Source organism: Aythya ferina (assembly GCF_964211825.1).
Source record: "Aythya ferina genome assembly, chromosome: 8".
NCBI classification, from domain to species: Eukaryota; Metazoa; Chordata; class Aves; order Anseriformes; family Anatidae; genus Aythya; species Aythya ferina.
Window position 1 is genome coordinate 2874183 of NC_140304.1, and position 27775 is coordinate 2901957.

The 27775-nt window shown below is 38.1% G+C and overlaps 1 protein-coding gene across 1 annotated transcript; it reads left to right on the forward strand.

Moving 5' to 3' along the window:
* The first annotated feature begins 472 nt into the window (after positions 1-472).
* Positions 473-27775, forward strand: ABCD3 (ATP binding cassette subfamily D member 3). Its single transcript, XM_084528376.1, has 23 exons — positions 473-717; positions 11873-11909; positions 14238-14336; positions 15138-15226; positions 16421-16490; positions 17227-17324; positions 17984-18107; positions 19172-19228; positions 21140-21282; positions 21598-21667; positions 23031-23100; positions 23219-23316; positions 23395-23486; positions 24021-24109; positions 24189-24261; positions 24910-24973; positions 25336-25413; positions 25504-25569; positions 25670-25759; positions 26006-26125; positions 26559-26663; positions 26830-26886; positions 27439-27775. Exons 1-23 carry the CDS (start codon positions 599-601, stop codon positions 27514-27516), a joined length of 1986 nt encoding a protein of 661 aa, XP_084384502.1. The 5' UTR covers positions 473-598; the 3' UTR covers positions 27517-27775.

Consider the following 27775-nt stretch of genomic DNA (forward strand, 5'->3'; position numbering starts at 1 on the left):
AGTTTATGATTTTTCCCTCGAAACACAAATGATGCTTTAAAACAGAGAGATTACCAATTTGAGGTTACACGACAAATTAGTGCCATAAAACGAGATTAGACGGCCCTGCCTCCGGTGCTGCAGAAAATGTGAACAACTTGATGTTTTGAGGATCCAGTTTTGGCTCCAAAAAATAAGCTTGCCCCCATATGCCTGATGATACCAAGGATGCGGAGAGAGAATGAGAAAGAAAAGTGTGTGTGGTGATTCACTATGCAGAAACAGAGATGGCCCTGAAACTCCGCAGGGCAAAACTCCCCCAAGGAAGCTCTCGGGAAGCTTCACTTGGGCGCGGCCGGGACCCGGGAAGCCCCTGAGGAGGCCCGGCCCCGGCGGCGGGGCGAGGCGGGGCGGGGCGGGGCGGCGGCCGGGGAGCCTCCCCCTCGCCTTTCCCCCGCTGCCCGCGGCCCGGCGCTGCGGCGGGGCCCGAGGCCGGAGCCGCCCGGAGTCGCCCCCATTGCACAACCCGCCCGCGGCCCGCCCCTCGTCCCGGCATTCCCAGCGCCCGCTCGGCTCGGCTCGGCTCGGCTCGGCGGGGCTCCGCGCCTGCTCTCGCGCCATGGCCGCCTACAGCAAGTACCTCACCGTGCGCCATTCCGCCATCGCCGGCGCCACCACGGCCGCCGCCTGCGCCCTGCTCTGCCTGCTCAACAAGCGGCGGGCGGCCGCGCAGCACGGGTGAGCGGGGCGGGACGGGACGGGACGGGACGGGACGGGGAGGGGGCGGCCCCGGGGGGACGGGGACGGAGCCGGGGCCGGAGCCGGGGTCGGCCTCGGCCTGGAGGCCCGAGCGGGCAAGCGGTGGGGCCGAGCTGTCGCTCAGGCGCGGCCGTGCGGCGGTGGGGCAGGCTGACAGCCCGCACCCGCAGCTTGTGGCCGCTTCTCGTAGCGCCGAGGGGGCTGCACAGGGGCTGTGTGCTCCTGCCAGCCCTCCGCCAGGCACCACAGCGTGCTCAGGGATGTGCTCCCGGCTCCATCCTTTGGTGGTTTCGGTGTCTTTGGGGATGTAGCTCGCTGATCGCATGCAGAAGGCCTGCTGTGTGCCAGGGGTACAGTTAGATGCTGTGTGGTTGCTAGAACCTAATCCCAGTGCTAAATCTTGGTGGTGAAATGGGCTTACCCAACAGACTTAAGTAATAACATACCTGCAGTTAAGCAACAGTCTAGTGTTATTTTGCCTAACTCCTTTCGTATATACGATATCTTTAGAGCTTTGAGAAGTTAGGTAACTTTGTCATATAACATACATGAGTGATTGGTAGCGTAGCCCTCTACAGAATTTGCTACGTTTTGTCGCTTCCATGAGAATAGAAATGAGGTCCCAAGCAGAGCTACACTTTTATCAAATTCATAGGGAAGGATGGTGTTTCTCAAGTATCTCTGCTGATGTTAGTGAAATAACACTGTAAAAAGGTGAAAAGCTATATATATAGAAGGGCTTGAAAGTGGTGAGCTAGGAGTATTATTGGTACTATAATGCAAGATTTTCACGCTTAATGTATGGTAACGATGTTTGTAAGAAAGACAAGGTCAAACAGGTATTCTGGGAGAATCTACTTCAGATTCTTCAGACGAGGAGTGTGCTTTTAAAGAGAACCTCCTGACTGTCCACACTTACCTTGCTCTCCCTTTGTTGAGGAGCACGCACTAGATTACAGTCAGTTTGGAGCACATCTTCAAATGTAGATGGAGGCCCAGTGTAGTTTGGAAGTACATTTAGTATATTCCAAGTGCTAGTATTGAGTTGGTAGAGTAGACTAGAACTTGTCCAAAGTCATCTCCCTACCTTTGAAATCTGTGATGTGGGTTATGTCCACCTTTAGTCTCATTAGTTCATGTATTGTTCATTTCCTAATGCTTTGTTGCTAATCTAAGTTATAGTATACTTTTGGAAAGGACTCTCATTGTACCTTCAAGGTTGTGCCAAATCTTTTTATGTTCCAGCACACTTGTGCTGGTATATGATACTGACATAAAATAATAAGCAGTAAACCTTCATGCAAGGTTTACTTGGGTTGTCCCCATGACATGTTTTTGTTGCAGGTCTCCTGATGTTGATCTGCAGGATTTGACAGGAGCAGTGCCGCTATTAGTTTGAGGGTGGTGTGTATGCTGAATCTTGAGCATTAGCCTTACGCTGAAGATTGTATTTAGAATGCATTCTTACTGGATGGATTATCTAATTTTGCTAGGTAGTGTTAAAATCTGAGGTGTTCGTATGTATTGGCCATATCAAGCGCTGCTCCAGGATTAGTGACAGCTGGAAAGTGGAGAAGATTGATAAATTGCATTCAGCAGTTGAATGGAGTTGAGATGGTCTGACCTGATCTGTCCTGTTTCTTCTATCTGTATTTCAGTCATCCAGATAATTAATCCTTTATCTTTACGGCTGTAATCTTCCTCTTAAGAGAAAGCTATTCTTTTTCCTCAAATCTAGTAGAAAATGTAGTTGCTAAAATAAGTACCATGTGTATCAACTAGATTGTTCCACCTGTGTGTATGTGTTGGTTTGTGCTTTTGAATCCTTCCACAGCGTAGTTCTTAGTGCTGCTACTGTCTTGTGGCTGTAGATTCCATGCTCTACATCCGCCATTCAGCTCTTTCAAAAAGAGCTCTGCTGCTGCATGAATGTTGTTTTTGAAGATGTTTTTTTTGCCATTGGTTGTCATTCTTTTCTTCGTGTTTCCTTGTGTGGTAAATCTTGCCAGGAGCCTTACAGAATGCTACCTATCAAGACTAGGCGGTAAGTAAGCTACCTTGCCTACACCACTCGCCTAGACAAAAGCATCCACTTATTACCATTGCCTCGTCCTCATTTAGTCTCATTAGTTCATGTATCATTCATTTCCTAATGCTTTGTTGCTAACTTAAATTATACCATGCTTTTGGGAAGGACTGTCATTGTGCCAAATCTTTATGTATTCCAGCATACTTGTGCTGGTATATGGTATGGCATATAATAGTAAGTGGTAAACCATCAGGCAGTAATGATAAAAAAAAAAAAAAAAAAAAATCTCCACGGCCTAGTGTGCCCTCTAATTTGTGTTATATTTTTTCTCAGAGTCTTTGAGAGAGAGAGAGAAGTTAAGAGAGTATGGCTGGCCCAAATTTATTTACTTCTTCAAAAGGGGAAGGATTTTGTCTGGCAATCTACATAGCCTGGATAAGAACTGTATTGTAGCTGCGGCGTGAGGTTGGCTCAGAAAAGCATGAGAGTAGTAGCAACCTATGGGATAGTTCAGTTTTACGTGTGTGAATTTGTTCACCTTAGTATGTAATGCCAGAAAATGTTGTCTTGTTTAGAGTGAGATGAACTTCAGCTTCTTGAATTCGGAAAGGTGAAGTTGTGACTGTGAGCCTCTTAAAGGCAAAGGTAAATGTTGCAGACTTGAAATTTGAAGATGTTGCAGACCAGTGTTTTGCTGTTCACTTTCAAGTGAATCATATAAGCGTTCTAGGTACAACTGTAAACTTTACCTGCAAAACTTCTTTGTTCCTAGTGTAGCTTAAATATATATACCTTAAGTATGTGTAAGTATAAATACTTAAAATCAGAATAAGATACACTATTATGTCATGCTTTCCCAGAATAACTTCTTTTTTCATGTCTGCTGGCATGCTGACAATAGTTCAGTATCACTGCTGACCAACATTAAGAAGTAATATAAATAGAGAATGCAAATGAAAAAAACACACGCCATATTTTAGCAAATCAAATATCTGTTAAATCTGTAACATAACAAGAACAGACTTATCTTATGCAGACTTCGTTTTGTGTGTTAATTGTGATATGGAATAGTCAACTGTAGAAATTAGAGGAGGAGAAAGAGACAACTTCCACCTACATTTCTGCTGTCAGACAATAGGGGCAAGGTCCAGTACAACTCATATCAAGTAGTAAGGTATAAATAATTAAGCCTTATGTTATGCTAACCTACCTTAGTAGGTCAAAGATCACTTAATTAGTGTTAGTTAGATTAGCTACAGCTGTTCTTCTGTAGTACCTATTACATTGCTCATCAGTTTTGCAGGACTGAGAGGTGGCATCCCTTGTAGTTTATGATATATTTTAACCACAACTTTCTAAAATCCTCCAAGATGGCATGATGTAGAACTGTTTGCTTGTAGTGAATAAGTTGCTAGTATTCCACGTTACTTCCTCAAGTCAAGCGTAGAAATAAATTACATCTGCACTGTTTCTCCATTTGAGTTGCTGTCCTCAAAAAGTCTGGCTCCTTGGAAAAGCTTTCATATCCTGGGAGAGAGGAAGTTATGTGTAAATGCAATTATGGCTTTGGTTGTAGTATTTGCAGTCTTAGAGTTATAAGAAGTTCTCTTTTGAGAAACTGTTATTCTGGGTATATAATGCAGGAATAGGGAAAACTAATTGTGGCATTAGTCAATCCTGATTTTTCTGTAAGCACAAGTGGCTGCAGCACTCATCTGTGTCTGACAATTGGAAAAAATCTTGCTTCTGTTTATGGGAAATTACTTGTAAAGTCGGTTTTAAAGACTAGTGGTACTATTTTTTTCACTACTGAGTATCAAAGAAAGATTTAAAGAGTAAAAGAACAAAGGAAAACCAGTGGAAGTCAGATCAGGTCTGTACTTTGTCCTCTGTAAGATTAAAAAAAAAAAAAGTTTAACGCCCAAGACCTTGCTACTGAGCAAGGTCTGAGAAGATTGGGTTTTGGAATGTGTTTTTAAGTAATAGAAGTACTGAAATAAGACAGAATGAAGTTAATATTTTATCTTTCATCCCCTATGAGCTTTGTCTTAAATGCTAGACATTCTTGCCTAGAACAAGAAGCAGAATATTTGCCTAAGGTTTGATTGCTTCAAAAATAAAATTTTAGTGGGTGTTACATAAAAAGCTGGGCATTGTCTGTGAGTCCCTCCAGAAAGAATTGTTCCTGATTTCTGGGTAGTTTAAAATACAGTACTTAGAAAAATGGAGTATGTACTTAGATTAAGTATTTAACACTTACAGGTTTCTGCTGGAAGAGGGACTAAAAGGAGCATTAGGAGGTAGTTAAGGCAAAGAGTTTGGAACTGTAAGATTAGCAAATGAGAATATAGGAGGAATTTATAGTAAACGGCAAGGTGCCGAAACAAAACATTTTAAAAATCTGTTCCTAGACACACTGGCCTTCCCTATCACCTAATATATCCATTACAATCCAAGGTGATGCCAGAGTATGGATATTTAGTTTTCTGTAAATTCAGCTTCTGAAATCCAGGTGTTTTATGTCCCTCCTGTGTGGGGAAAAAAATGCAGAAGGGAAGAAGAGCGTTTGCTTGGGTCTGCCTAAAGCAATGGGAGAGGCTCATTTGTGTTGAGAGGAATAAGCAGAGCTGCTGAGGCAGTGTGCATCGGACAGGGCTGTACACAGGTCATCTCAGGAGGTGCGTTGCCCATGTGCCCACCTCTCGTTGGGCTTCCCGGCCTTGGGCCACTGGCAGTGGAAGCAGGCGTGCTGCTGGTGTCACCCGTGGGGCTGCCTCTCAGGTGCTCGGCACAAGCACAGCCAGAAGTGACAAAAACTTGTACAGATGCTTGGAAATGTAAATACAGAAGTTAAAACCTAACAAGTGGCAGTAGTAACTTAAAGCAAGTCACGCTTTTTTTTTTTTTTTTAATTTTGTATTTGGATGTGTGAGTTATTCTCTTTTGTTACCGTGCCTTGTTTCTTTGGATTCGGAGAGCCTGGCTTGAGTGCTTAGCACAAAGGGGCCTGTTCGGTTTGGAGTCCCCAGGGCTGTTTGACAAAAAGGGGGAGGTTATGTTACAGCAGATGAATACACCGCTTACACGCATGTAAAAGCTGTGAAGAGAATCTGTGCTTTTTTGCGAAAAGGTTTAAGAAAGTGTCAAGAAAAACTGCAGCTACATGAAGGTAGGTCTATCCAGAATGGGAACGGGACTGGTCAGTCCACTACTTTATACGTGTGCACAAAACCAGACGTAAAAAATAAAACACCATGCATGCTGAAACATAGAGATGGATGCTTTTTCTGGTAATCCTAAAATCTAATCTTGTAGGGAAAAAACAGCTGCCTGGGGGCTCAGGAAACCTGTGTTTACCTGGAGGCTGAGGAGACAGGAGAAACCAGATGACTCGGGTCTACTCCTAGCATTCAAACTGCCTTTGTTTGGAGCCTGGGTAGTTAATTAGTGGTTTCTCTTTTACTAAATTGCATAAAATGACTGCTCTCTATGCCAAATCTAGTGTTAAGAGTGTGTAATAGTGTGAAGCAGATTTCTTCTTCACTTTGCAGGAAGTAGGAAATGAATTACAAGTCTTTTTCCACTGTTGTACATGAGCGAGCGCTACAGCCAAAGCACAAGCTTATGGAAAAACTAATAGCTTTTGCCTTTTTCCTTCATGTTACTCTGTTATTGAGATACAGGCTTCTACTGAAACTGACATTTTCCTCTAGAACAGTGCTGCTTGTCTGCCCTCTGAAATCTGTATAGAAACTTCCCGTGCAGCGAGGAGTCAGCGCTGGGCTTGCAGTTACATAGCTGTCTGTGACCTTCTCAGTCCTCATCCTGCTTGCCTGAATGCATTCTCTCACATTATTTTTGGTTATGCTGCAACCTAGAGCCAAGAAAATTTTCTCTTGGTTTCTGTGTGTGCTCATGGTGTCCTGTGTAAGTGGGCGTGCTTTCAGAGTGTGCCCGTGCTTCTGAGCAAGGTCGATGCCCTTGACCCAAGGTAACTGCGCTGCTGCTGCCTCTCGCGCCGTGTGCAGCGTGACGCTGTCTGCCAGGGACTGTGCTGGGAGGTGCGTGCTCCGCGGTTCTCAACACGTGTTACTCCTTCACGTCAGAGTGGTATTCCAACTATGAAATGGACTGAAAACTGCACCTAGAATCATGCATGGTCTGCAAAAGACAAACACAAGAGCTGCTTACAGGTAACAGCCGTCTGAAAAGCTCCATTCACCCCTGTAACAGACACTCTTCTTCGTCCTGCATTGAGCAGAAGCTTGGTAGCTGACTCCACAGAAGGCAGGTAGCATGACCTGAACTTTGTGCTTTTTTCCCCAGTTACACACAGCATACCACTTCCAACCCCAAACTTCCTTTTCACCCATCGTTAAACTGGAAGACTTGCTTATCTCATCTGCAATACCACGTGGTTGTGCCTAGCTCGGTGTACGTTGCTTCCGCAGAACTTAAATGAACTTTATTCTGGAAACAGATGGGTAATCCTAGAAGCTGTAATTCTTTAACTTTCCTGTTTGCTAATAAATGCCACAGAGCTATTAGTACTCCTGAGACCTTTCAGTAACTAGATAGTGTCTGGAAGACTTTTCCCAGTGCTTCTCAAATCACTTTCTTCTGCAGTAGTGTTGAGAGTGATCCTTTTTAAGTAACAACCGTTGCAGCCTGTTTCTTTAGGAAGAATAGTTTTACTGATAAGGAAATACAGAGGCAAGCACAAGACCAAGTGACCAACACTGACTTGCAAGTTGAAATTGTACAGTATTATCATCTTCAGGTTTTGTGCTTTGCTGCTTCCCTTAAAGTGGGATCAGGTGCCAAATGCCCGCGCACAGTCCTGAAACCATATCAGTTTCTATAAAATACCTTGCATTTTTTTTACCTCATCATGTTTCTTGATGCTGGGGAAAGGTGTTTTGTTGTTATTACCTGCTATTTATTAGGTAAGTACTTAACTATGTACTTATTTTAGTGAGTTGTTATTTATTCAGTAACCACGCGTATATAAATGACAAGTTTGGCATAGCTGTTAGCCCGGTACTGCTGATAGCTTCCTTGGCTTGCTATATGTACGTTTGCTGTAAAAGCTCTGTGCAGTTAAATAACAGGTAGCAGGCTACATAGGGGATGTTGCTTTCCCTGAAATTTTTTCGTGTGATACATGTCTCGTTGTACTTCTGGCCTTCTCTTTTTTTTTTTTTTTTTTTTTTTTTTTTTTAAAGATGTAGAAATATAGAATGAATTGCAGAATAATTCGGAGTAGAAGAGACCTCAGTGTGTCACTTAATCCAAGTGTGTACTCAAAGCAAGATCTACATTGGAAGTTTGTCTGCTTGTCATCCACTTGCTACTTAGTAAAGCCAGTTATTTCATTACTGTGCTGGTAGGCCTTTTTTTTCTTAACTCTCCAGCAGTACCCCTTAGTTTCAGTTCATGTGAAACTCTTCCAGGTGGGAAAGTGGAAGAGCAAGCAGCCATTGGAGATGAGTTTTAAGGAATAATTCTGCTACAGAAGTCTTTATTCCTCTTGTATGCTGACAGAAAAAAAGCTAGGCTTTACTTTTCTACGAGGTTTGTTATTTTGGAGGAATAAATTAGTAGGGCATTTTAATATACAAACTTCTGTGTAGTCTTGACTAATGTTACTGTATTAATTTGTGTTTGAATCATGCTTTCAAAATATTCTATCTGTAAACTGCCATGATTCAATTTAAAATCACATTGTTTTTAAGCTGCAAAGTTAGGCATACATAAGTTCAAAAACTTAATAATTTACTTTGCTGGATGTCCTTGCTTTATGGCATATGCCATAGTGTTTTGGCTTTATTTTTGTTGCTGTAGGTGCTCTTAAGTATTTATTCTTGTACCCTTATTCTGTCACTTTTTTTTTTTGTCAACTAAAACAAGGTCTTGTGTTCTCCTGCTCTCTGTAATTTAACTGTTGAATTCTGCTTTATAAAATCTAATGTCCCAGGAGAACTGTTCTCTGGAGTTTTTTTTTTTTTATAAAGTGTGTAGTGTGTAGGGGGTCTTTCTGTTGTAGGGGGAAGGTGGAAAATGAATGGTGACAGGTCACTGCACGGTTTAGACCTCAAGGTAAAGAGGAATTGAAGTGTGTTCCTTACGGGACATCTGTCGCGTCACTGCTGAATCCAGCATTACTTCCATCCATGCTGTCTGGAAGTTGCTTTTACTTGGTATTTCTCATTACACAGCCAGTCAGCCTCAGGATGTACGCTCTCAGGAAAGTTTCATGTCAGTATCGTGTGGTGGAGTGAGAGCAGCTATGCTGCAGCTTGGAAATAGAGCTCTTCTGCAGTTCGATACTACTCCTACAATTCAGGCAGCTACTAGTTGAATAATTATACGGTAAACTGTACTAACCCGAGCTGTACCCATATCTGGTATCCTGCCACGTCACTAAGCATCAGCACCACTTGGGCTTTGAGGCCCACCTCTGACAGGTCCATTAGTTCAAATGAAAAGCACCATTTAACTCAGACTGGAGGGTGGCGTGTGTGGATAGGGTCATCTCTCAGATGAACCTGGCAGTAAAAAGCAGCATAATGTTTCTATTCCAATCAGCCCTTACTACTCACACATGACTCCTGCCCTGGAGAAGTCACTTGCAGCAGAGGATTTGGACAGCACGTAGCAGTTACCCTCCTTTAGCGCTAAGGTTTGTGATGCTCCAGCACCAAGTCAGTGAGAGGGCTGGAGTAATACAGCTGCATCAATTCAAATGACAGAGATCTCTGCTGCAACAAGATATTCTTGTTGCATTCTTGCTGACTAATTTGGTCTTTAAATTCAATGGGAATGGAACCACAATTCTCTCACACGAACTTGTACAATAGTATAATGGGGTCTGGAGTAGCGCCAGTTCTCAGTCTCACTGAAGGATTGAGACTTTGGGAAGAAAAGTTCTGCAGTTTATTCCACGCAGAGCTATGGCAGAGTCTTTTGTTGAAAGCCAAGTAGTTTTACTCTGTAAAGTAACAATGGACTAGTTTTGTTAATATTGAGAACAACTTTATGGAGCTGCGTAGCCAGTTACATCTAGACAATCCACAGATCAGACATAAGATTGTTTTCTGTCTTGTTTTGAGCTTACATGATCTTTTAAAAAGGAAAAGCATTGTTAAAGCTCTATTTTCATCAGGTTTTCAATTTACAAATACTTAGCATTTACAAATATAAAGTTTAAGATAAAAATTAATTAAATGTAAGTTCACAAATATAAGATCACTATTTCTAGACAATTCTTTTCCTTTAATGAACAATCAGTTTCAGATGAGTTCAGTCACTTCAGCTACCGAATTTTTCTCTACAGCTACTATAGGAAAAAGTGTTTTAATAAATACATCAAAGGTTTTCATCTGCCACAACAGTTCTGGGCCCCATGTTCCTGATATTACTGTTTTGATGTATTCACTCCTGATCCTTTTAAAGGAGCAATAGTTGTATATTGAATGTTGTGACTTCAAACATTGGCTAGCCCTGAAGCAATGAAGGTGGGATTTATGTGTTACTGCAAGTCATGAATCATCCAGAAAAATACCCACTTAGTTTGATCCTAAGAGTACTAAGAGTAACTCCGTAGAGTACTACTTTTCTCCTTGTCCCAAACCAGATGTGATTGGACGCCTAATCGGATCCATACTTAGGGCATTTTTAAAAATAGGTTATTGTTCTGTACCTTGAAAAATTAACAGATGTGTTGAGCAGGAAAGAAGTTTCTAGTACCAGCAGTCATCTCTCCTGTCTGCCATCTACTGTCTGTCTTGTTCTTTGCTCTGTGTTTTGCACAAGTAGTCTTACAAGATTTTTATCTTCTCCTCTCAGGCGTATGTCTCACCATTACCTTTAATTAAGTTCTTGTTAAACTGGCATCTCTTCCTTCTCACTTTTCTGGTCTCTTCTTTTCTCATATTCTGCTGCCTTGCCTCTTCCTTCCTTGTAATTAAGTTACTTTTCTTCGTTGGTCGATAGCATTCAGATCTGTAGTCTAATCATGGCAAATTAAACTAGCCATAGTTTCATCCTAGGTACTTTGGTCATGGTGCTTTGAAGCACCAGTGCGAGGTGCTGGTGCTGGCAGAGGCGTGGGGTAACGGGTCACAGGGCAGCCTGCAGTTGTTTCGATGTTGGAGGCAGAAGTACAGCGCCTTACTTGGTTTCTGCTGCCCTCTCACTTCCTAGGTGCTGTCTTGCAACTGTATGAATATTGCAGTTTTGAGGTCAGCCTAATGATAATGTTTTGTATGATATGGTAGCTTACAACATAATATGGGTAGCTCTCACTTTTAAACTCCATAATGCATAAACTCTCCCTGTGGCTTCATGTGCTTATTAGATACTTGAATGGTCAGAAAGGAAGGCGAACTGGAACTGTATTACACACCAGCCTGCGTTGTTATAAAAGGGGAAAAAGAATACCATTGTATGTTTGGATGATTGTTTAGTACGAGTTGATAAATGTTTTTCCTCTAATTGCTCTAGAAGACACAGGGAAAGAAAAAAGGGCAGAAAGAAAACCAGCTCCCCTTCCATTGCGCGTCTTTACGGAACCTTGGTTTCACAGGATCTAACTTCTTTCCCCCCTGCAGCACAGGCTTATGAAAAAATAATCTTCACATGTAATAAAATGAGTTATTTGAAAGTAAAGTACCATGCAAAACAAATCTGTTTGGCTTGTGTAGATAGTGTGAAACATTGAAGTTGGATTGCTGAATCTGCATTCATGTAATTTCATTTGTAGTCACTGGAACCTCATAGCCATATGAACAAGGTGTGTTACAGGCATAAAAACACTGGGCATTCAGGCTACAAAAGACAAGGTGAAGCCAAACTTGGAGATGAAAGAGGTAGGTTTCCTGCATGAAACCAAGTGGCAGAAGGGGTAGCATTTCATGGAAACTGTATAGAAGTAGCATGTAAGTCTGACACAAAGGGTAGTTGTACTGTGAAGACACTGTGCTGCTTTGGAATAAATAGATAGGGATAAAATTGCAAGCTTTTGTTTTTGTCTCCTGCATGTAGAGATCAAGACTATGAACTTTGTACTAATAAAAAGTAAAATACTTTATTTTTCTTCTACAGTAAAAGAAGTGGAAAACAATCACTGCAGAACAATGAGGTAACTATTCCTTCATGTGATGTTATTGTAGTAATTTTAAATGCTATTGTTTTTTTTGACTTTCAGTCCCAACAGTTTTATTTTGGACACTATGATGGATATGATGCAAATGTGGCTTGCATGATACCTTCAGACTTGCATTGGTGAAACAAGTAGAGGAATGAAATTTATGCAAATTTCAGCCATATGTGATTAGAGCTTGATGTGTACCATGTGCTTTTTCATCTCTTCGTGCTTTATGAATGTTTAAGGACTAGTTTTGTAAGTTTGTCTACATGCTTAGCAACAAATAGCTGCCTGTAGATTTGGTAGCATCTGTAATTGCTTTCTATTTAAGACGGGGAAAAAAAAAGTATGCAACGTGATGTAGTCTGACCATTTCTAAGAAGTAATTCTCATAGGAGGTTTGGCATTTTCATGATTTGTGTGTGCTCATTTATTTTCAAAGGGGTGTGTCCCTTTTAGTCAAGTTTTTTTTTTTTTTTCCAATGCTAAAATACAACAGTTAACCCAAAGAGCAGAGCCCATGATTAGAAGTATAGAGTCCTGTCATGGTATGAATTGATAACTGTTCCAAATACTTCAGTCTTTGCTGAAAACTGGAGAAGAGGCTTGCACTGGATATTTACTAACATGCATGCAAGTATCATCATGTTAGCTTCTCGCCAGACCTTTACTGCAGTATCTGCCATAAAGAATTGATTCACAGACCAATAGCTATTTTACAAATTTTAATTATCTGTCTGTTATTCCTAACCATCTTGGATGTAATTGTACTCAATGAGGTATTAAGAGTGTAAGGAAATACCTGTGGGAAAGAAAATACTGGAATTAATTTAAGTTCAACGCCAAGGTATAAACAGGGAAGACGTGATTAAAGAGGAAGGAGAATAAGTTCAGCTCAAATGTCAGGTACGTTTAGCCAGGTATCCCTAGAAACGTTGCACATCAGATACCACGTTTGTCTTTTCTGTTCCAAATAAAGCAGTGATTTTGTAGTGGGATGCTTCATATAACCTAGACAGCAGTCTTTGTTCGTTGGGCTGGCTTGAATTTGTGCATAAAAATTCTTAAAATATTTTTATCACTTACCGTAAAGCATCCTATCAGAACAGAAGTTTTATCTGTAGTTTCTATTCATACATGTTTGTTTGAAAGGGACAGAGCTCTGGCTGTCATCTTCCTATGGAAAACAGGCTTAGGCTTATTCCCAGAGCATTCAGAGTAAATTGGTGTTTGCTGGGGCTCAGAGCTTGCAGTTGTTGCTCATCATGTTGCATCTGAGAACAGCAAATAAAAAGATTAGCCTGGACCCTCTGTGTAAGCTTCTGGGGTTTAATAATACTTGGGATTGGAGGGGAGTGGGAAAAGAGAAAAGATGAGTGCTTGATAGCATTGTCCAAATTGACTAATGGTGAAACAGAAGCTTTTTTTTCTTTCTACTTTCCTTGTCTTCACTATGTTTCTCTAGGTTTTTCTTTCGGATTCCCGGTTACAGTGTTACTATGGATACTGATAATTTCTGTTTCACACACATCTTGGGTAGCAAAGACAGCAGTATTAAATTAATAAGACAGGGCTTGTTTTAAGTACACACATATGCCCTTTTGGTCTGTTTTCAGGACTGAATTCTTATGTCACAACTGTAGAAGAAAAAGAAAGAAAAGATCTGGACCATTACTTTATTAAAATACGCAGTTGGGACAGGAGATAGGGCTATATGATTTAAAAAAAAAAAAAAAGTAACTGACACATGAAAAAGGGGTACTTGAGTGTGGGAGGGGGTGGTTTAAGTCTAGTAGATTTATTTCTCAAAAGCAGTGTAGTGCACTCCCAGAGAAGTAAAGGAATAACAAATGCTTGGTCCACTTGAAGCATGTTACTGCTATATAGTCAAGGATTTTAAACTGTTGATGGTCTAGAGAAAAGATGGAATACATCTTTAAAAATACTGGCAGATGATGTATTCCAGAGACACGCAAATTTAAGAGAGAGCAAATCGCATTGTAACCTATAATTGGATGTTTTAATGCTGTGGCCTGCATTGTTTGTGTATTACTTTTAATGTAAAATTGAAATACAATTTAGCATCATGGCAGCTACATGTATTTCCTATTGCAATTTGTTCTGGTGGCTTAGTTCTTAGCATTTCTGGTAGCTGTTAAGGCATACAAACCTAATTCGTAAGTTTCATTTAACTTGTGTCTTAAATCGGCAGGAAAACTTGCAAATGCTGCAGAAAGAAAGTAGCTGTAAATAATGAGGATAGGGAAAGTATTGCATAATTTAAACTTACGTTACTTGTTTTACTTGTTCTATGTGGAACAGAAAGAAGGAAAGAAGGAGCGAGCAATGGTGGACAGAGTGTTTATTGCAAGAATATGTCGAATTCTGAAAATAATGGTCCCTAGACCACTTTGTAAAGAGGTAAGCATTGCCTACAGTTACAAATAAAAATGAGTAGTTTTGGAGTCACGTTTTCTCTTGCAATTGCACTAGGTTTTAAGTGAAAACATATCTTGCTTGGATAGGACCAAGCTGTAATACATATTTTAAAATAGCAACATAACACATACATACAAAAATCCACATTCATGTTTGGTTGTTAGATAACTAAAAAGTTGCATGTTAGATCACTAAAGGTGCAAAAAATTGCAAGGTAAGCCATTGGCTGTCAGCGAGTAACTATTGCCTGCAGCATATGTTCTAAAAGAGCATCCAGGTTTTGCTTGATTCAATGCAAGGTGGTTCACTTCTCCCTGTAAGTGCTTCACATCTCTAAATAGTGTGCTGTTCGTCCATAACTTTGCTTTTGTAACTTATGTGTAGGCCATCTTACCATGAAGTCAAATTGTCCCTGCAAAGAAAGTCTGTTAACAGCATTTCAGGAAAGCTATGCAAACTAGAATTTAGCACGATTGTTTGCCTCAGGATCTTAGTCATGGTTTCCAGATCACTTAAGTTTGCTTTTAAAAAAAAATAAAATTGCAGCGTGGATGAAAAAGGGGAGCTCTGACAGCTCACATACGAAAAGGAAGCACAAAGAAAGTGGAAGCAGGGATGGACTACTGAGAAAGAGCGTAGAGATATTAGGCATGCCAGGTTGGGGTTTGGAAAGCTAAAGTTCATGAGGAATTAGAACTAGCAAAGAGATTTGATGGACAGCTAAGAAAAAATGTGGTGACTCTTATCCACTGTTTAACTTTTAAGTTTCTATTTTTGTACTAGACAGGTTATTTGCTGCTTATTGCTGTGATGCTGGTAGTCCGCACGTATTGTGATATTTGGATGATTCAAAATGGAACAGTCATTGAAAGGTATCTATAAACTTCGTTAAAATATTCCTTCTGATGTATGACAGGGAGTGTAGACTGGTTCAGACATTTTATTCCTTCCTTATTGCTTTAATAAGCAGTTGGAAACATGTATAGTCATGATTTTAAGGGGAGAGAATTCTACTTTGGAAAAGGAAAAATAAATAATTTTTGAAAGTGCCTAATAGCAGAATAATTTATTTTATTTTTTAAGCCAAATTTACCTCTTAGTAAATGATTTTTCAGTCTTTTCGTCACTTTGTGTACACTGACTAGAGGGTACTTTGGAATAGTGGTATAGTAAATTTCCAGTGAGGTCAATGTACGGGTCATTATAGATCTGAAACAGAATTTTGGGCTTTTTGAACTACATAGTTTTAAAGTTCAAAATGACATAGTATTACAGGAGAGACTTGTAGAGTTTTGTAGAATGGATATTGATTCTTTTCCGTGATGCTCTTCTGTGTGCCTGTCCCTGCCTTCTTCCCTCTACCATTTTGCTTCTTACTTTTTTGTTTTTGCTTTTTTAGAAGAAAAAATATCTCTAAATTTATTTTTTTTCAAGTGTTAGTGTGTTAATTTTAGCTTGAAAATTTTCAAGAAAATGAACATGCAGTTGCATTTCTTTGGGAATGCTTTGCAGATAAGGCTAAAAAAAATCCTTTTTTTCTTTTAATTAGTCACAGGTAGTTGTTGTTTAGCTGTGTATATCTCCTGTCCACTTAAAGGGATTTGACAACTGGTTATTATGCAGCAATTGGTACGCTCTATTCTCTGTTCTCAGTTTTGCTCCTTATTACCCTATTTTCCTTTTTTTTGCCTTTTTCTTCTCTTTCATATTTTTACTGGGTTTTTGTCATACTTCTTCAATTTCATACATTTATCAAACTTGCAAAAAATGAGTGCTACTGCAGCACCCCAGCCTGACCAGGTCAAAGAAGGAAAGGAACTGGTGGTATTCTGTGACCTGGTATTGCTGAGCCCTTAATGGGAGCAGTTACTGCAGGAACAGAAGGCCGATAGTTGCTTGCATTGGGTCAGTTATCACTTAACTTACGGAAGTTTGTTATACTTGATCCTCCTAGATGTCTTCACCATGTTTTTTTTTCCTCTGCTATGTGGTCCACTGAGAATTTGTTCACCTAAGAACTAGTTTGTTTCTTTTGTAAATAATGCTTAGCTTATGGTTGTTTGCAGTGCTATCATTGGTCGCAGCAGAAAAGATTTCAAGAAATACTTGTTCAACTTCATTGCCGCAATGCCTGCTGTAAGTGTTTTTTCTTGTCATTCTTTTAGGAGAAAATATTTTAAATGTTAAGAATTTGAGGACAAGACCTAAAATGAGTGTCTCAGAATCCATGGGAAATTGTTGTTTTACATGAGGATCTGTATTAAACAGATTGCTGAAACATCATCCAATCCACAGAATGCTATTATGCAGAAAAAGTTATGTCAGAAAAATTATGTCAGAAAATGCAATGTAGTTCTAGGGTGCTTTTGATACCGTTGAATTGATTTCTTTAGTGATTTCTTTAGTCTTCAAATTTTAAATTTCTTACAGCTTTTTCTAATTTTTTTCCTCACTATCTTTCCTTCAGCATGTCAACATCTGACCCCTGCCACATAAAAGTAATTGTTACTACTGAATAGATAAAAATCTATTGTAAAGCAGGTACATTAAAATTAATCGACTGTTTTACAGTCATGATTGTTAAATGATCAAGATATGTTTATTATATCTTTATCCAAGCTAAAGATATGTTAACTGAATGTTGGTTTATATTAGATCTTTTGATGTGGTGAGTCCCACTGAGAACTGGAGTTGTCAAAAATGTAGGTACAAATCAGTGGTCCTGCAGACACTGTATGGTTGGTGTTAACAGTATTGTTGACTCTAAGGGGACAATTTACCTGCTTCATAGTGTTTGCATAATCTATGCTGCAAACTGATTGAGCTAACTTAGGCAGGAAGATTTAAATACTGAAATACTATCTCTTTGTAGATTTCCTTAGTGAATAACTTCTTGAAATATGGTCTAAATGAATTGAAACTCTGCTTCCGAGTAAGACTCACCAGATACCTCTATGAGGAATATCTAAAGTAAGTAGCACCTTGTTCTTAAACCATTAGATATTAACTAAATTGATCAGAATCAAAACAAATCATTTTAAGCCTATAGTAAGAAAGTAGCATGGTGCTTAGTAGCTGTATTGTTTAGAAGAGTCTTTTGATCACTATTAAGGATAAGTGGTTTGTCTAGGTTTTATATGGCATGAGGTACAAACACAGCAGAGTCTGCGTTTTGTCAATGGGACACAAAAAGTACACACCATACTGCTCCTATTAGTAGGTGAAAGTAACCAAGGGACTTTGGGAGTTTATTTAGCGGTAATAATCCTGCAAACTGGATTGGATGCATGAACTGCATGTAGTAGCTTATATTCTTCAGCACTGAGTTTCGGTTGTCAAGTATGCTGATGAAGGGTTCATGAAGATTTTTCTAACTCTAAATGCAACACCAGTGCATACAGCAGTCTGGAGCTGAGCTTCGACCAAGACAACAACTGGGAGCCTAAACAGTTCTGTAGGATTTAATGTGGATCTCTTCACACAGAAGCATGAGCGATGTTGACTCCATACAGTCATAAAATGTCTGCACTGCTTTCCCCCTTATTGTGTAAGAGGTTTCCAAATATTTGAGACCCCAAGATACTGATTTTTTTCCCTCTACCTCTTAACTAACCATTGTTTTGTTTCAGAGCTTATACATACTACAAAATGGGAAATCTGGACAACAGAATAGCTAATCCAGATCAACTCCTTACCCAGGATGTGGAAAAATTCTGTAACAGTGTCGTGGACCTGTACTCAAACCTTAGTAAGGTAAGTCTTTTCAGAGAGAACTTTGAGTAATAGGTGTGGATGCTTGGAACCTTATTTGCCTGGGGTATAGTGCTGAAAAAAGGACTGTTTAAAGTAATATATTGTAATTTTTCTTTCTCTCCGCAGTTTCTGTGATCTCTGCTAAAGCGTTATTGTTGATCGTAATAATTTTTCATAAATTTTCTTTTAAGGAACTTAATGCGTTCTTTTGCAGTTAAACAGGGATGAGTATACTTTCTCAGCTAGTTAGATTTCTGAAGAAAAACAATTGCTCCTTTTTCATTAAGTGCAAATATTATTTTGGCCAGGGAGGTATGGCTGAACAAGCATTTCCCAGTGTTCCACATGTAAACCTTTGTTTTTTTGAGATAACAAAATAAAAAAAAAAAGTCTAAAAATTTCAGCAGTATTGTTTCATGCTTCGTTGTTTGTACAAGTATAAAGTAAAATACAAGTTAATGTTTTCAGAAACTTTTGGCTCCAAAATCTGTAGATCAAGTGCTCTAGATTTGACAGAGAATACTTTGCTTTCAAATTGTAATATTGTTTCTATCAGGTACATGACCAACTATATGGCATTATTTTTCCACTATATTTCTCACAATCATTTGTGTTAAGAGGAGGATGTAGTCCAACTTTATGTAGGTGGGTAGCAAAGAAGAAGTTATTACAGACTTAAAATAGCAAACTACTTTGTTTATATAGTATGTATTTTGTCTGATGCCCCCATTCCTGGAAGTGTCCAAGGCCAAATTGGATGGGGCTTTGGGCAACCTGATGTAGTGGAAGGTCTCTTTCCCCCCTGCTGGGGGGAATTGGAACTAGATAATCTTCAAGGTCTCTTCCAACCCAAGCCATTCTGTGATGTTCAATTCTTGAATGAATGTTGTCAGGAAAATATGTTGAAAGTCCCTTTGTTTTAACTGTGTGTGATGGGTTAACTGCAGTACTGTGCTGTTAGTGCAGAGTGATAGCTGTTCTTGGGGAGGTAATAGTTTCTGCACCACTTTATATTCATATTACATTGGTGTTCTAATGCTTTTTTTTCTGTGCATCTGTTACAGCCCTTCTTGGATATAGTTTTGTATATCTTCAAGCTCACGAGTGCAATAGGAGCTCAGGTAACTTGAGAGTTTTCAGCATTTTAAGTTTTCCCTTTGTTTGTACCTGTTTCCCTTTGGTTTCCCATTGTATCTGTTTGGAGTCTGAGGAGAACATTAGATGTTAATTATAGATTGAGCTATTTGAAAGGATGTACTAAAATACTAATTTATGTTTAGTGTTTTGAATGCTTTAGTGCTTTCTATCTTGAGGCACGCAAGGTAAAAACAACTTGTGGGCAGTCAACTATCATAAAACCCAAGAAAGCTCTTCAATTTCTTCTAGCAGCTACTTGGGAATCCCTTTAGTACAGTACTCTTCCTGACTGCTTATATCTTGCATGAGTTTAATTAAAGGGAGAAAATAAGTTTCCTGTTTCTTTGCAACCTCTGTAAAGGGGAGCTGTTCTTTGCATCGAGCTTAATATGCTTGCTGATGGAACATATGAGGCAGCGTTAGGATAGCAATTAGAGACCTTGTGCTGTTAAAAATGTTTCTTAAATGGCAGACTACGCAATGTTTAGTTTGCTAGGAATCTTTTCCAACATGAGAAGAGTTGTAAGAATCATGCTCTTGGGCAGGAGCTCTGTTTCTTGTTTCCTTGCTTGCTCCATTCATATATATCTTACATATTCCATGTATAAAAATTTCCATAAAATCCTGTTATTTACTACTGTAATCTGTTAAATTGAGTTTTTATGTTGTACCTAAGTAATTTTAAGTAGGGGAAAGATGAGGATATTTTTTAAATTGCATGTGATCCACAAAACTTAATTGTAAAATCAAAACACCAGTTTCTGTTAAGACTGCAGTCTACAGACTTGCAGCCAACATCATTAAGCTCTCAGCTAGCATTTCTACAACTGCAACCATTTCTTTTAAATAGATAAGAAAAATAATCTTAATGTGTGTATGGGGGGAGGAATACATTTGTTATCTTTGGATTCTAGTCTGCATTTTTGCCAGCCAGCATACTTTGTTTCATTTGGTAAATGTAGAGAATGCCAAAGAGCAATAGTTGTTTTTTCCCTGGTATTACAAGGTTACTGAAGTTCTTTAGCTTGAATTAAAACAACTATTTTAAGTAACAATAGAAATCTAATGTTACTGAATCCTGTATCACTAGGAGGTCATCTTTCCTTTTAATGAGTCAAATCATTACAAAAATTGTTTACCTTAGATTTCTGATAATGCATTTTTTCAAGGCTTCAACAAGTAGCAGCTCTTGGGCACGTGATGTAGATTTCGTAGTAGTGGATTGCAGTAAGGCTTAGCTGAATCTAGGTAACTTTTACAGTCTTACAAGACTTTGCATTGCTTTCCATAATAGGTAGTTTCACAGACAGTTTACATTAAATGCAGTTTATGTATTTGGCTTTATTCCATGCCACTCTCAGTAATGTTCAAGCGTGTTATGGCTTAAGAGACTTATTTTGCTGTTTGGGAGCCCTTGTGTTCTGAATCGTAGGTTCCAGAAGAGATCCCTACCAGGACTGCTCACGAGAAGCAGGAAATGTTTTAGAGATGTATAAATCAAAGAAATGAAGAGGGGATTGAAAGAGCAACTACTGTGGCAACGTAGTAAAAACAACAAGAAGTGGGTAGAAATGAAGGAGTGGAAATAAGAAAGGACCAGGAAATTATTAGTAAAATTAGTAGGGAAAGTAGGAGGTGGAGGTTGCACTGGGTGATGATAAAAGCTTGAGTAGAAGACTGGGATGAGGAGGGTATTTGGGGACAGGGAATTAGGAGGAAGAAAGCATTACCTACAGCACAAAAGAGAAGGAGCGAGTTGGGAATTGTAAGAGGTTGGTAATGCAGACACATGGAAGGAAAGTATCAAGGAACTAAAGCTTTCTGTGCATTTTGGGTACAGATGTTGCACTTGAAAGCATTAGATGGTAAGTTTTTTATTCTTTTCATATTTACAGGGTCCAGCTAGCATGATGGCATACTTGATTGTTTCAGGGTTTTTCCTTACACGTTTAAGGAGACCAATTGGCAAGATGACTATCATTGAACAAAAATATGAAGGGGAGTACAGATACGTCAACTCACGGCTTATTACAAACAGGTATAAACTTACTTGGTTACCAAGATATGCCACAGAATTACTTGGTCAGTTATTATTGTTAGAATATGGTCTGAAAGTCTGACACAATCAGTTCTGAGCGAAAGTGTTTACATCTTTATGCAGATTATTATTAAATAATTCCTATTTTCATTATATTTCTAATTTGAAAGAAAAACTAGCTGTAGTACAATAAACTTATGTTTTATTGTGAGAAGATACAAGCTCTTGTTTCAAGTGAAAAACAGCTGTTTGTGTTTTGTAGTTGACTCTGGCTGCCGTTAAAAAAAGTTTCATTCTTTGTGTCTTTCTTTAAAGTGAAGAAATTGCTTTCTATAATGGAAACCTGAGAGAAAAACAGACCATTCACAGAACTTTCCGTAAACTGGTAAGACTTTATCTTTCAAAACATTATAAGCAAAACTGCGTAATTTTATCATGGTGAGTCATAAAGTTTAATTTACCATTTTTCATTGACTTTCTCTCAATTCTTTCTCCGTTTGTATATCATCAGGATTTGTGAAAGGATAAAGGCTAGAGAAAGGTTTATCTAACTCAGTCTCAGTTGAGTTTATTGAAACAGCTGATTACATACCTGCAATCTTAAAATCACTTCAATTATTGCCAGCTTTGCTTTAATAAGTTTCTGTGTACAAGTTGGTACTGTGATTTCAACTACAATAATTATTATGCTATAAATGTACTGCATAAGTAGTCTTTAAGGTTCATGTCAGAAGAAAGGTGATACTGTGTAATACAGAAATGGATCTTGGAAATCTGTAGTATATGAGTTCTTGAAAAGTTGTCATATACTAATTTCTGTAAGAGTTTATTGAATAACAAACAACTGTATTAAAAGACTTGCATTTCTTATTCTATTCAGAATAACTGTTGAATACCAAAAATGTAGTGGGATGAAAGTGGAGAACGTAAAGGAAAAGTTGAAAATTGGAAATGTCCAAAGTGTGTGCGTCAGCAATAATAGTTATTCAAACTCTACTCATAAGTCTCCTGATTAAGTCTTACTTTCCAATTCAATTGTAGCTTTAATTTTTAACACTGATTTTTGTCTGTTCAGCACATTAAAAATTAAAACATTCCTATCTTGCTGTTCTGTGTGTGTAGGTCTGCCTTGCCTTTGATTCCTCTTCTCATGCATTTAGAGTATGTGTTCCGGACTGAAGGACCCTCTTGTTTATTTGTTCTTCTACCATCTTTTTCCTTAATTGTTTCTGTGTTTTGTTTTGCCATATTTCCATACTTTGCCCACTTTTCCTTTTCTTTCTGTTCTTGCTGCACAACTTTTATGCTTTCTTTCTCATTCTGTTGTATGTGTTTAATTTAGAACTCGATTTTAAGCCCTTCCCTTGGTCATGGTGTGTATATTAAATGGAGGTGGCTTGGTATTTGTGCTGCTACAGTCATCAAACTTAAAAATAGATTTGTAGGCTATAAGCAGAATGTAGTTTTCTGACAGAATGGTCTTTCTCTTGCTGCTTAATTCTTTTCCACCAACCACAATTAATGTTTTCTCACTGCTGTGTTTCAGGTGTAGATCATCTTGATCTACAACATAGATCTTTCCCAGCAGGGACATATGTAGAGCTTGTCACAGTTAGGCCATAGGCATTGTTGGGGTATTCATGACTTACTGGGAAATAGCTATACTTGGAATCAAATTTCTATAAAATAAGGAAGGAAAAAAAAAAAGTAAAACAAGTACTGACACTTTTGTTTCTGTTACTTGCCAGGTGGAACATTTACATAACTTCATCCTGTTCCGGTTCTCTATGGGTTTCATTGATACTATCATTGCCAAATGTAAGTGTTTGTCCAGTTCTGATGGACTGTAATAAATAACTAGGTGGTAAATTTTTCACAGGAGAATTCTTATTTTAATTGAAGCTTTTAATGTTTAATATTTATCCTTAAACTGCAGACCTTGCCACTGTGGTTGGTTACCTGGTTGTTAGTCGTCCATTTTTGAACCTGGCTGATCCTCGTCATCAGAACAGTACCCATGCAGAACTTCTGGAGGTAAGCAGAACAGAATTAAAAAAGTTTCTCGAATGCATACTTCGTTAGTTCACCTACAGAGACTTTATTTTACTCTAGGATTACTACCAAAGTGGAAGAATGTTACTGAGAATGTCTCAAGCTTTGGGCAGAATAGTCCTAGCAGGTCGTGAAATGACGAGATTGGCTGGGTAAGCATAATAGTAGTTGCATGAAATAATCTTTGTTAAAGTTATGTTTTGGCTGTTTCTCACCTCTTTTTAAGAAACTGGTAACTGTAGAATTAAAATAGAATGAGCTATGTGCTTTATTCAGAACAGTAAGTCTAGAAATTAAAAACATTTTATACAAAAACATTATATTTGAAGATATGCTAATTATCTCCACTAATAATTTTGTATCTGGAGAGCAGCAGCATACAGTTTGGATGGTTAGTTGAAAAGACATTGGCAAGTACATGTAAATCAAATGTGTGTTACTTATTTTACAAAAATATTTGGGGGCTTTTAGTTAAGAAAAATCATTCACTAAAGTATAAAATGCTTGGCTGAAATGGGAAAAGGTGCTTCCAAATATTGCTAGTGTTGGAGAACCTCAGTGCAACTCTAAAATGTAAACTCTTCTTTTTCTGTGGGTTGGAGAACTTTGTCACTTTGGCATCCTAGTAGAGTATTCATTAGAGCTTACTTCCAAAACTTCTAAGGATTATTGTTTATTTTCATTAGTTTCACAGCTCGAATTACGGAATTAATGCAGGTTCTGAAGGACTTGAACAGTGGCAAATACCAGCGTACTATGGTATCGCAAGAAAAAGGTAAATGGGATGTATACTATGCAATGCTTGTGCCTCTTTGTAGTGCTGCAGTTTCTCATACTTTTTTTCTTAATTTAAGATGCAGATAAAAAGCCAACTTTGCCTTTGATACCTGGATCTGGAGAAATTATCAACACTGATAACCTTATCAAGTATGTTTACAAAGTTCCCATGACTTCAGTATTTTTAACATTGTCTGGATTCTTAGTCTTTTCTTCTACCAAGGTTAATAGAGCTCTTAATACACTTTTTTTTAATCCTGAAAAACGTAGTAGTACTACTAAAACCAAAGTGTAAAGTAAGGCAAATCAAGAGATTGAATAGCCTCAATCTGGTCAATGTGCAAAGCAGACAGTGGAGCAGAGGGGAAAGGGGGCAGGGCAGGTAGGAGAAGAAAAGAAGTGATAGACCTATTTAAAAAAAGACAAGCCAGCAGACAAGACTTTCATTCCGTGTCCTAGAACTAATGGAATATACTACCAGGTTTAAAATCAAGTGCATCCATAAATGTAGATTTATTTCCATAGGATACTTTGGAGGCCAAAAATATAGAAGGATAGAAAAAACAAATACATGAAGGAAAAAAAAACTTTCAAGAGGTTTGTTAAACACTCTTGAAAAATGCTATCTTAATTTCCTTAGCTATTGATAGTAGGAAAGTGGGACAGTGTACTGAATGAAATACTGCTAGTCTTGCCCTAATCCTGAAATCTTTGAGTAAGCATGTGGTGCTAGCTGCTTTTAGGCAGCTGTTCTTATTTTGATATATTTTATCTTTTTTAACACCCCGATACAAATAGGTTTGATCACGTTCCATTGGTTACACCTAATGGAGATGTTTTGATTCAAGACCTGAATTTTGAGGTAAGCTTTTAAATATAGAAACATATATCACACTTCATATAATGCTTTAAAGTGAAAATGATAATTTCAAAGGTGGTCTGAGTTAAAAAGAAAACAAACAAAACAAACAAACAAAAAATGTAAAGAGCTGTATTTATATGGCGTGCTTAATATTTAAACAAAATTCAGCAAGCTATTTTAAAAACTAAAAAGCTAGTTTAACAAAAATGCTTGTTAGAAGCGTGTTTTCTTCCAGCTGCAGTTGATGCTAAAGTTGGGGGGGGGAAAAACTAGTGTTGGAAATCACACATTAATGTGTGTAACTACTGTGTACAGCAGTACTTTCTAACTACTGTTTTAATGTGTTGGCTTTGCATTTTTAGGTTCGGTCTGGTGCAAATGTTCTGATTTGTGGGCCGAATGGGTGTGGGAAGAGCTCACTGTTTCGTGTTCTTGGTGAGGTAAGGAAGCCTTCAGATAAACAGGGAAAAGTTTAAAGCAGTGTTGTGATTGAGCTTTTTTTTCTCAAGTTTAAACCTTTTTTCTTGCAGTTGTGGCCTTTGTTTGGTGGACGTTTAACAAAACCTGTAAGGGGAAAGTTGTTCTATGTTCCTCAGGTGAGGTGAAGTGCTTTAATTGACAATAAAATTCTTTCTTCCTTCTTTGACTGTGTGTATAAATATTTGACATATCTTATTGTTTGTGACTTTGTCACAGAGACCATATATGACTCTTGGAACTCTCAGAGATCAAGTTATATATCCAGATACTTTAGAAGATCAACGTAAGAAAGGGATTTCTGACCAGGTAATGATGAGCAGTTCATTTACTCATCTTAAGTGAGACAAATTGTTATGCTTCAGATTTAAAAAAATAAAAAATAAAAAAATACTGAAGTCACTATTAAAAACACCGCATGTAGTATATTTCTAATGCTTGTTGTGGTTGATTGTACATCTGCATAGCAGTGTAACACTTCATAACCTTTTTTCAGTCACTTTTTTTTTTTTCTAAACAAGTTCACTTAAGCTTTGTTATTACTGCTCTATAAAGGTGCTGAAGGAGTACTTGGATAACGTCCAGCTTGGTCAGATCTTGGAACGTGAAGGAGGCTGGGATAGTGTTCAGGACTGGATGGATGTACTCAGCGGGGGAGAAAAACAGAGAATGGCTGTATGTCACAAAAGCATAAACACTTAACAAATATGGTATATAAATTGCAAATGCAGTCTGAATTTTAAGAGTTCTTTAACAAATAATAGTAATTTATTGAAAGAAGAACACCAAAATATGGAGTACCTGAATATTGAGAAAACTAGCTAAAGTAAGGCTTACTTGTGCTCCAGATTTAATAGGAAACATTGAACTTCTACGACTCCTTACATTTTGTTTAAATAAACAGAAGTTTTAATTTTATTTTACAGAAAAGGGTAATAAGGATAATACACAGTACTCAAATTTTCAAGCTTCAGTAAGTGCCAAATTAAAGGAAATTCTGTTGCATTGTAACAGGCAAATTTTGGACACAGATTTTTAGTTTAACTTGTCACATTGCAATACTGGTTGTGGTCCTGTATCTATATTATAGTTTTGGTTTGCATTTCAGATGGCAAGGTTATTTTATCATAAGCCCCAGTTTGCAATTCTGGATGAATGCACAAGTGCTGTTAGTGTTGACGTAGAAGGCTACATTTACAGCCATTGCCGAAAGGTGAGCTGTTTCTTTTTATGTCACAGTAAATAAAAACTTGCAGTAGTCTGAAAGTTTGTATTTATGAATTTAATCTCTTCAGCTGTTAACAAGCTGAAAAAAATACAACTTAACACGTTAGAAAAATTAAATTAATGGTTTTGTGTGTGCTTTCTTCTTCATTTAGGTTGGCATCACTCTCTTCACTGTCTCCCACAGAAAGTCACTCTGGAAACACCATGATGTATGTAGTCTTTTCTTTTGCTAAAGATGTCTGTAGTTGGTTAAGGTTTTGTTGTTTGCCTTTTTCTACTAAATTAAGGGTGTTCATATCTTGCTTCTTAATAGATCACATTCTGTTTTAATAAAAAGATAATTCTTTCATAATTTAGTTGCAGTATTTGAAATATTCTTACAATTTGTGAAAGGTGAAATAACCAAAAATATGTAAGTGTCGGTAAAAGTAGCTTGAAAAATATAATAGACTCATACAGTCTTAGACTTCTTAGCCTGAAAACAAACAAAAACAACAAACTTCAACCAGAATCCAGTAAAGAGCATGGAGATTTTGCTTTCAAAAGATAGCCAATATACCTATGCATAAGTCCATCTCTAATACATGGACATGTTTTCTTCCAAATTAAGGTATTACTGTTATCACTTTTTACATAAAATGACTGAGGAGGAATACTGAATTAACACACAGGGATGAGTAAACTACTTTATAAATGCATAAGTTAATTATATTTTTGAGCTGAATAATTTTAAGGGGTTGATAATGTATTTTTTATTTCAGTTTTACTTGCACATGGATGGCAGAGGGAATTACGAGTTCAAGAAGATAACTGAAGACACAGTTGAATTTGGATCTTAAAATTCATAAACTGAACTGCTACAGAGACTGATGATTACTGGAAACACATAGAATGGCAGACATTGTACAAATAAACTACTTAGCTTGTTTTTAAACAAGTTAACTAGGGTAACCTAAAACAAGCTGTTAAGCGTTTACTATTATGTAGGATATTGCTAATTGTGTATATGTTGGTTTAATTATTAATATGTACTAAGAATGTCTTTATTCTTGTGGTTTAAAAACCTGCCTAAATTAAATTGGGCTTAAATCAGTGTAA